A 9,595-nucleotide genomic window follows, 5' to 3' on the forward strand; every position below is an offset into this window, starting at 1 on the left:
GAAAGGAATTCACAAAATTAAGTGCCCAATAAAGAAGCACTCAAGGAACAATGAATCTTGGAATACTCCAATCCACATAAGAAGTCTTCCTGGAGACATACAAGATACCATATGGGCAATGGCTTCTGCCTTTAAAAACTGTGAGTCATGGATGGATATGTGACTTTCCCAGGTGAGTCCCCAGAACTCCATCTTGGAGCTGGACTTTGCAAAGGCGAGAGGAGGGGATCTCCACCCACAAGAGAAAGTTTATTGGTCTTCAGCTGGTTAAAGAGAGCGCCCTCCACCCCCAAAGATACCTGAAAGAAACTGGAACAAAGGACAATACCTACAGGGGGTGTGAGTGATTGCTGGACCCAGACTAGCAGGAGACTAGTCTGTAAAAGGAAGCTTACTGGAACTGGTAAGGTGTTATTTGTATTAAGTTTCTTAGACAGACTTGCGTGTTCTATTTTATTTTACTTGGTAATTCACTTTGTTCTGTCTGTTACTACTTAGAATCACTTAAATCCTACTTTCTGAATTTAATAAAATCACTTTTTACTTATTAATTAATCCAGAGTATGTATTAATACCTGGGGGGCAAACAGCTGTGCATATCTCTCTATCAGTGTTATAGAGGGTGAACAATTTATGAGTTTACCCTGTATAAGCTTTATACAGGGTAAAACGGATTTATTTGGGGTTTGGACCCCACTGGGAATTGGGCACCTGAGTGTTAAAGAAAGGAATACTTCTGTAAGTTGCTTTCAGTTAAGTCTGCAGCTTTGGGGCACGTGGTTCAGACCCTGGGTCTGTGTTGGAGCAGACTGGGGTGTCTGGCTCAACAAGACAGGGTGCTGGAGTCCCAAGCTGGCAGGGAAAGCAGGGGCAGAAGTAGTCTTGGCACATCAGGTGGCAGCACCCAAGAGGATTTATGTGATCGACCCGTCACAGATGTTACTATTAAATATTTATATTTCAGTAAGGCCAAGATGTCCCAGTCATGATCATGGACCCCTCTGTTCTGTGCACTGAGCAATCACACAAAACAACAAGATCCTCACCCCAATGAGTTTACAATCTAAGGCAGGAATCCTACAAGTTGCTTTGTGCAGACAAGCCCATATACTAACACAGACATACACTGAATTCAGCAGGGCTCTGCCCATATGAAGAAGTTTGCATAATCAGGACTAGAGGTGGTCAAAAAACATTAAGTGTTTTCCATGAAAACTTCTGAACAAAACAGAATTGTAATGTTCAAAAATTTTCATTGAAAAATCCCCCCCCCCCCTTTTTTTTTTTTTAACGAATGAAAAATGTGTTTCCTTTTTTTGTTCCTGACCTAGGAACAAGTCCCTGCTCCAAAGCAGGGATTCAAATCTGGGTTTCCCTGCACATCCCAGGCAGGTGTCCTAACCACTGGGCAAAAGGTTAAAGGGAAGTGGGATGGAGAAGGAGGGCACCACCGACAACAGCTTTTTTTGAATAATTTCCTTTGCTTTTACTAAAAATACCCCAAACAAAATGTTTTGTTATTTTATTTATTTTTGTGTGCTTGTGGAACTGCCAACAAACGGGGGGGGGGGGGGGGGGGGGGGAGAGTTATTCATCCAGTTCTACCCACAAGTTTTTTGATTCATTGAATTAAAGAAACCCCCCAGAATTTCCAAGAAAATACAAATTTTCCATGAAAATATGTTTCCTTCAAAAAGCCATTTTTTATTCAGAAAGTTTGATGAAAAGTTTTAACTAGATCTCAGAGTCCCTGAGCCCTGGCTCCAGCCTGAGCCCAGAAGTCTACACTGCAGTGAAATAGCCCTGCAACCTGATCCCCACAAGTCTGAGTCAGCTGGCATGGGCCAGTCATGAGTTTTTAATTGCAGCGTAGACATATTTGTAGAAACACTAGACATTTTGTACTTTCCATATAAAATTATGGAAACTTTTTAAATGTGAAGAAAGAGAACTTCTTAAAAATTATGTAGGATTTCAGTGCCATGTTGTACACTTTTAATAATAAAATTAGGCCTCTTCAACCTCCTACCCTGATATGATAGTTAAAATTAAACTACTTTTGGCATTTTTGATGAAAGGACTCAAGAAGTCTGAAGAAGCAAACTGGAAAGAAGGATTTTAGTTTAATTTTAACTGGGTAAAACTTAATGGTACCTTTCCTCCTCCCAACCACAGCTTCTGAAAATAAGGGAGAGCAATTTTTGAAGTCTAAGGCAGTGAGCAACACTCAATAAAAATTCCATACATTAGTAGTTTATAAATATGAAAACAAGAGTTTATGGAAATTTCCCTCTATGCTTTCACTCATCGCCATCTCACATATCATATTGCATATTAACTCATCTTGGCATCCATCCATCCATTTATCCAATCACCATAATATCTAGACTTGGAGTAGATCCCACCTTGTTACTGAAGCAAAGAGTCGTTCTCAATAAAAATAAAACAAATGTTATCTTGAATCAGAGTACAGGCCAATTTATATATATTGGGACTTCAGTAGTAGCTTACAGATGTGAGGAAACTGTAGCCTTTCAAGATTTAGAAGAGACTAAACAGTTAAACACTCTCTGAACTTTATAGGCACAATTACAGTCCCTCTCCGTTACATTCTTACATATTAAGTTTTTACAGTAGAGCAGGAGGCTTGCTTTATGTATTCTATAGTTAAAACCATTTCCTTAAGTTTCAGGTTGTTTTTTCAATAAACTGAAAAGAAAGCAACGAATTTAATGGCAAATGATTTGAGATCATCAATATCTACCCATTTTATTACTAAAGTAAATACATATATGTATATGAATATACTGTCCCCAACACAACAGCTTTAGTGTCCAGTCACTCCAAAATTCAATATTCTGGTGGTAAAGCAATTAAGTTATCCTTACCTTCAGAATTATTCTTATATCTTCTTTATTAGAATGTCCAGCTATTTGAGTTACTCTGTATTCTAACCACTGCTGAACTATTGCTTTCTCTTCTGCAGTACTTCCAAGTAGCTGTTCTTTCTTAGCTTGTTTGACTAGATGGGTGGCTATAGTAGTCAATCCTGTGAGACTGGGACCATTGTTTGTTTGAAGAACTGGAATCTAGAAGAAAACAAATACCATGTAAGTTTGTCATGTTCAAAGGTTAGCCTTTGTTAAACAAACTGATTATATGGTATCCCAGTATGTTCACTTTTTATTAGGCAATTAAAAATATTAGGTTTTAGTTAGGCAATTAAAAATATTAATGCTAAGAATAATACTTCACATGGAAAATATTTAAATTATTCTTAATCCTTGGGTTGATTTTTTTTCAGTTTCCATTGCAGGAAGAAAAAAAAAAAAAGATATACATTCAAGACAGAACATATACATAGGGTATTTCTAGTTCAATATAACCAACCCATGCCAAAATCGTCTACCAGAAATCTTCATAGGTAGCCTTTGATACACATTTTCAAGTGTAAAAATAAAACTTCAGACTATAGAATCAGCAAATATCCAGCTTTTCTGGACAGCCACAAATAAATCATACCTGTCAGACTTTTTCAATGCTTATTCTAAATAACTGTTTAATGATTGTGAAAGTTGTGACTTTACACAGTTAGGTGTAGGGACATAACTCAGCAAGACAGATGACTAGAGTTATACAAGTCTAGTGACTGACTAAGTTACTGGGAGGAAGCCATTTCAGGAGCAACAGCAAATGTGTTGTTTCACCTTTAAAAAAAAAATTAAAAAAAAATCTGCATTGCACTTCTCCATGCTTAGGGTTAAGCTATAGTTTAGTGTCAACTTTTAAAAATCTTAATTTATAGTACTGCAATTACTTGGGGTTTTTTGTGATACCCTTTAAATATAGCACATGTTCTCTGTTCCTGTGAACTCCTATACAAATAATTGTCAAGTTGTTCAACCACCTCTTGAAGAGACTTTGCCAGGTATCTCTAACAGCAAATGCTGCTCCAAGAGGAGAAAAGGAGATACAAATGCTGTATCAATCTTTACCCCATGCTAAGGAAGTCTGAGCACAGTTCAACTAATAACAGTGGAAACTAAGAGACTCACACTTCAAGAGCACCCTGTGTTTCCAATAGTGTGCAGTGAATTAAGCTAATTTGGAATATGGCACACTTATTCTGGAGTTATAGCATTCACACATGGAGTTAATCAGGAATAGCTAAATCCAAAATAACTCCCAGTGTAGAAAAACCCTTAATTAATCTGCATCCTCCTTTTTGTTTTGTGAAGCTCATTTTGAAGTAAAACTGTTCTGTGCCTTCACCTGGACTCTGTAGCCTCCATATTGAACTGAAAAAATCTTGCATCTAGCAGAGGGATAACAATGGCGGTTCGATAAAACCCGATGACCTCTCAGTCAAATAGAATCACCCTACACCAGTGGTTCTCAAACTTGTTCTGCTGCTTGTGCAGGGAAAGCCCCTGGCTGGCTGGGCTGGTTTGTTTACCTGCCACGTCCGCAGGTTCGGCCGATCGTGGCTCCCAGTGGCTGCGGTTCGCTGCTCCAGGTCAATGGAAGCTACTGGAAGCGGCGTGGGCTGAGGGATGTACTAGCCGTCACTTCCAGCAGCTCCCATCAGCCTGGAGCAGCGAACCACGGCCACTGGGAGCCGCGATCGGTCGAACCTGCGGACTCGGCAGGTAAACAAACCAGCCCGGCCCGCCAGGGGCTTTCCCTGCACAAGCGGCGGAACAAGTTTGGGAACCACTGCCCTAGACCAAAGAGCTGGCTACAGCCCATGGAAAAACAGTTCTCCCAGGTGGGTTGGTAACCAATAAACAAGTCACTTGATGGGGATTTGAGGCTGACCTGCAAACTATAAAAGGACAAGGTCTGCCCTGTACAACTCTTTCTCAGTTACCAGAGTGAGAAGGCAAGAATGAATAGAGGAGAAAAGGGGAGCGGCAGAATCATGGACTCTCTATACAGATGCTGATCAAATTACAAAAGTTGAGTCCATATTTACCAAATTCAATAAAACACGAGATATAGAAGTCAGACCTACTGTTGTCTAATTCTAAGTACTGTCCTCATCACTGGAATACAACCACCAATTCAATGATGAAAACCATGAAATTGGACAAGAACTGTAACAAATTTCACAACAAAAGGATTTCCTGGCTTTGTATTAAACTTTATCATAATCACTGAAAACGTATGTAATGAAAAAGTTAGTAGGCCTTTATGTATAGTTGTACTTCAAATTGTAAAAAGGAAAATTACCTATTTTGCTCATCTGAGCACCCTGAAAGTACAAAATGTAATAGGCATATATTATCTGAAATACATTGAAAACTAACGATTACAGTTAACATTTCTGATCCTAACAATGATTGATATTCCTAGAGAAGTCATCCGTGACTATATTAATTTAGTTTAAGATACCAAACCAAATTTCATCTTGTTACGTGTACAACTTTTAAAACCAAGAAAATGTCTAAACATACAACATTTTCTTCTAAATTATTAAAGCAGCATTAATGGAAAACTGGCTTCAGTTCTTAATACCAGTCTTCCATACTGCCAGTGCCACAAACTATATCACTTCAGGCTGTACGTGTGGGCAATTCTTTTAAAGGAAATCAGTAATGTACTGTGAATTAACCCTATGGTTTTATTTGACAAGACAGACAACCATTCTGTCCATGACTTTCAACAGTGGGTAAGTATAGTGTACAATATTCTTTGAAGTCATTCAGTAAGAAACTGATTGGAGTATGATGGCACTACAGAAAGCATGCAGTGGAGCACCCATTTCTCTCCACAAGACCTTGCCTCTCAATGGGGACTTAAACAAAATAAAGGCATTAGACATCACCTATTCTAATTATTAAACCAGATCATAAACCTAAGAACTATGTTGCTATTTTCATTACAGAGACCCAAACTTTAAAAAGGGTAAGGTCCAATCAAACCAACAGAATCTGTGTCCCCTGTAGATATCCCGCTCAGCAATAACCAGCAGTTAGTTCTTCTCTTGCAAAAAGTAGAAGAAATGTACTACAGCTAAACTTTTGAGACTTTTAAAAAAATCATGTAGAAAATGAAGTAACATTGATCTAATTAAACAAGACTTCTGAATAGTTGGAAGTTTGTGATATTTCAATTAATATTCTGAAGCAGAAGAATCAAGTTATATTTAAAAAATGGTTCATAAAGATTGTATGCCAAATACTGTTGGCATTTAAGCATTTAGCATATTTCCAGAGGGTCTAAACTAATTCCTGATCTAATTTTAAAAGGGCATCACACATCTAGTTTTTCCAGTGATAACAGCTCCCTGATGTACTTATTTCCTTCCAATTTTATGAAGTTAATGATCTCATGTTCACTGTCACACAGTCAATATTCAATGTACAACAGATATTCAAGAAGGAATTTTCTGCAGTATGTTACTACTTTTAGCTGTTGGATACGATCAGATCTCCAGAATCTGAATTAAGGAGAGACTACTTTCCTCATTGTTACACATAATTATGCTTCACTAGATTAGGTTTCAACTGGAAGACCATGAGTTTTGTTGATTGCCTTCTAATGCCAAAATAGAATAGATTTCTAATTATAGGAATCAAAATTCAGTGCTCAGTATTATTACTGAACAATTAAAAACCTCTTCAGCAAACAAATGCATGGTACACAAATGCATATTGAGGTCAACACTGAGGAGCAAAGGATTACACAAATGTGCATTCAGAGTAACTCAGTGGCAGTACCATTGTACTCAGCAACAGGAGTGTGGCAACAACTACTTGCTTACAGCAGTACTGAGCCAGAAGTCTGCTCTTTCCAGGCAGTAAAAACTGATAAAGGTTGCCATGTAGAGAAGATAGAATGAATCAATTATGCCAAGCCTAAATACAAAATATTTTGTATTGCATACCTGATAAAATAGTATACCAAAAATTTCAGAAGTAAAACAGAAAAATAGATACACATTAATAAGAAAATATGATAAAGAATACATCTTGTGCATCTGGCTGATCTAGTTTGAATTGAATGATTTCAAAGCTGCCAGAAGCAAACTTGAACATACCATAATGCTGAAAAACCAAGTTACCCATTCCCCATATTGATATTATAAATAAAATGCTACCTTCTACATTGATTGATCAACAACTCTAGAGAACATGGTATGTTTGCAAGAACAGGAAATGAGTAACACTTTACAATAACTCAAAGGCCTGAGCATAAAGGGCAGGCAAAGTTGGGAAGAATAAATAAATATGTAAGTGTTTTGGGCCAGATTTCAGGGTACTTTGATTTTATATTGGCAAGCCCATTTGTTATTGTGAGGGCTCTGTGTCTGTCACAGAGGTCGCGGAAGTCATGGATTCTGTGACTTTTCACAACGTTCGTGACTTCTGCTGCGGCCTCCTCAGGTGGCCGTTGGGACAGCCACACCTGTCGCTGCTGGAGCAGCTCTGCAATCAGCCACACTGGCTGCTGCAGCTGCCGGTCTTCGGGCAGCCAGAGCAGCCGCTGCTGGGGCAGTCCCGGGCAGCTGGTGGTACTGGCCCCAGGGCACCCCTCCAGCAGCAGCCCCCCAGCTCCCACCCCAGCAGCGATCCCCCAGGGGTTTACCCTCCTTAGTAGCTCCACCCCCCGCTGATTTAGTCAAGGGTATTTATAGTATAAGTCATGGACAGGTCACAGGGCTCTGAATTTTTGTTTATTGCCTGTGACCTGTCCATGACTTATACTAAAAATACCTAGGACTAAACCATAGCCTTAATTATTGTCCCTTTCAGGTGGCCCCATGCAATGTTCTCCTTGCAAATGTGCTTCCCACAGTTATGCACTATTTTTATACATCAACATTAAGGGGGAAGTGTCTGTTGCATTTTAGGCCTCGTCTGCAAATGGGTCTTAGGATAGATTTAATTATTTCACAGTATTATAATTTACGAAGATACTTAAATCTGTACAATCACTAAAGTGGACAAAGTTATACCAGTAAAAATGCCTTATTTATACGAATAAGCTATACCGACACCAGCATACTTCACCCACAGTAGGGGGTCATACTGCTTGAACTACCTACATCAGTTTCAATGTAGTTAAAATGTTGCAAAGACAGCCCCTGGACAAACTTTTATTAACCTGTGGAGCTGCCGCAAGGCTACTTGTTGCCCCAGCTATGAGGGCCAGAGGGGTCTCTGGAGAGGGAGTGGTTTCTGAGCTATGTAACTTTTGGGGTCATTACGGGTCAAAGAGAGTGCACTACCAGACAGCCCACACTTAGATTTGATGCTGCTTTTCACTGACTAAGCCTATGCAATGTTGTTGTAGCTGGGTTGGTCCCAGGATATGAAAGAGAAAAGGTGGGTGAGGGACTGTTATTGGACCAACTTCCGCTAGTGAAAGAGACAAGCTTTCCAGCTCCACAGAGCTCTTCTTCAGCTGTGTAAGTCCAACCAATAAATAAATGCTTCCTGCACTGCGGCAGGGCCTGTTCCCTTTGGCACCCACAGCTGGGGGTGTCTCTGGGCACGTCACCCACAGGCACCGTGGCCCTAACGCAAAGCCTAGCGGGGGGGTGGGGGGGCTTTTGGTGAGAGCCGGCACGAGCGAGCCCAGCTGTCTCCGTCAGTTCGGACCCGGCCAGAAACTAATCGCAGCTGCGGGAGGTTCCTGTCTTCGCCCTGGACGTGCTGCCAGGGGAAGGGGAAGCCTCCTGCCCCCTTCCCCCCGTGGCCCCTTTAGCGGGGAGGCGGCCACAGAAACTCACCGCCTCTAACTGGGGACTCAAACGGCCAGAGACGGGTGTGGGGGCGGGGTAACGGGGCCGCACCGCCTCGCGCTCGCCGAAGGGAGAGAGGGACGAGCGCGAGGACAGCCCGTTTGTTGCGCGCGCACATGCCCGAGTCGGTCCCCAGTTCTCCCCTCGCAGCCTTCACCTTCCGCTCCTCCCGGGCACTGTACTTGTTCCCTTTCTTCAGGCCCAGGAGCTTCTCTAACAAAATCAGCTCCTCCGGCCCGGGCCCCGCCGCAGCTGCCATCTTTGGAGACAACCCGCCCGGGAAAGGAAGAGGAAGAATGACGAGGCCCTCAAAACTAACAATCTCCAGCACGATTGGACAGAGGGGCCTCACCTCCTCCTCCCTCCAAGTAACGTCTCCATCCATTGGCGGAGGAAGGGGGGAAAGGCAAGACTGGCCGAGCACAGGAACATAATAATCTGCGCCTGCGCCGAGATGAATGTGGCTTAATAATGATAGGCGCAGTAGAAAGGGGAGGGGTCACGTCTCAGGCTGAAGGGGGCGCGTGAAGCGCATGCGCAAAGGGGAAGACGCGGAGTACATTCTATGAAGCTTGATTTACGCGTGCGCAAAGTGAAAGGGCTGGGGGCGAGGAAGAGTCTCGTATGCTAATCAGCTCTGTGTTGTAGCCAATCAGGGGGGCTAATGCTGCTGTCCTCCCTCCAGGGACTGGCAGCGCGACAGACGCAGACCGCCCCTAGGCTGAGCCGCTCCTTGCCAGGTGCCCCTGTCGCAGCCCCGGCGCTCCCAGCTGGGGAGGAAGCGCGGTGAGGTGTTGGCATGCAAAGTGCAAAGCTCACCTCCACCATAACTAGGGAGCCGTGACT

At 42.0% G+C, this 9,595-nt stretch overlaps 1 protein-coding gene across 1 annotated transcript in view; it reads right to left on the reverse strand.

Moving 5' to 3' along the window:
- Positions 1–9,063, reverse strand: part of EEF1E1 (eukaryotic translation elongation factor 1 epsilon 1) — a 30,795-nt gene extending 21,732 nt beyond the window's left edge. The window contains exons 1-2 of the mRNA XM_034762288.1: positions 8,907–9,063; positions 2,889–3,089 (exon numbers count right to left, since the gene is read on the reverse strand). Of these exons, the coding sequence (XP_034618179.1) occupies positions 2,889–3,089; positions 8,907–9,008 (303 nt within the window). The 5' untranslated portion in view covers positions 9,009–9,063. The remainder of the gene's footprint in view (positions 1–2,888; positions 3,090–8,906) is intronic.
- Positions 9,064–9,595: the final 532 nt, after the last annotated feature.

The sequence above is a fragment of the Trachemys scripta genome, chromosome 2 (assembly GCF_013100865.1).
Source record: "Trachemys scripta elegans isolate TJP31775 chromosome 2, CAS_Tse_1.0, whole genome shotgun sequence".
NCBI classification, from domain to species: domain Eukaryota; kingdom Metazoa; phylum Chordata; order Testudines; family Emydidae; genus Trachemys; species Trachemys scripta.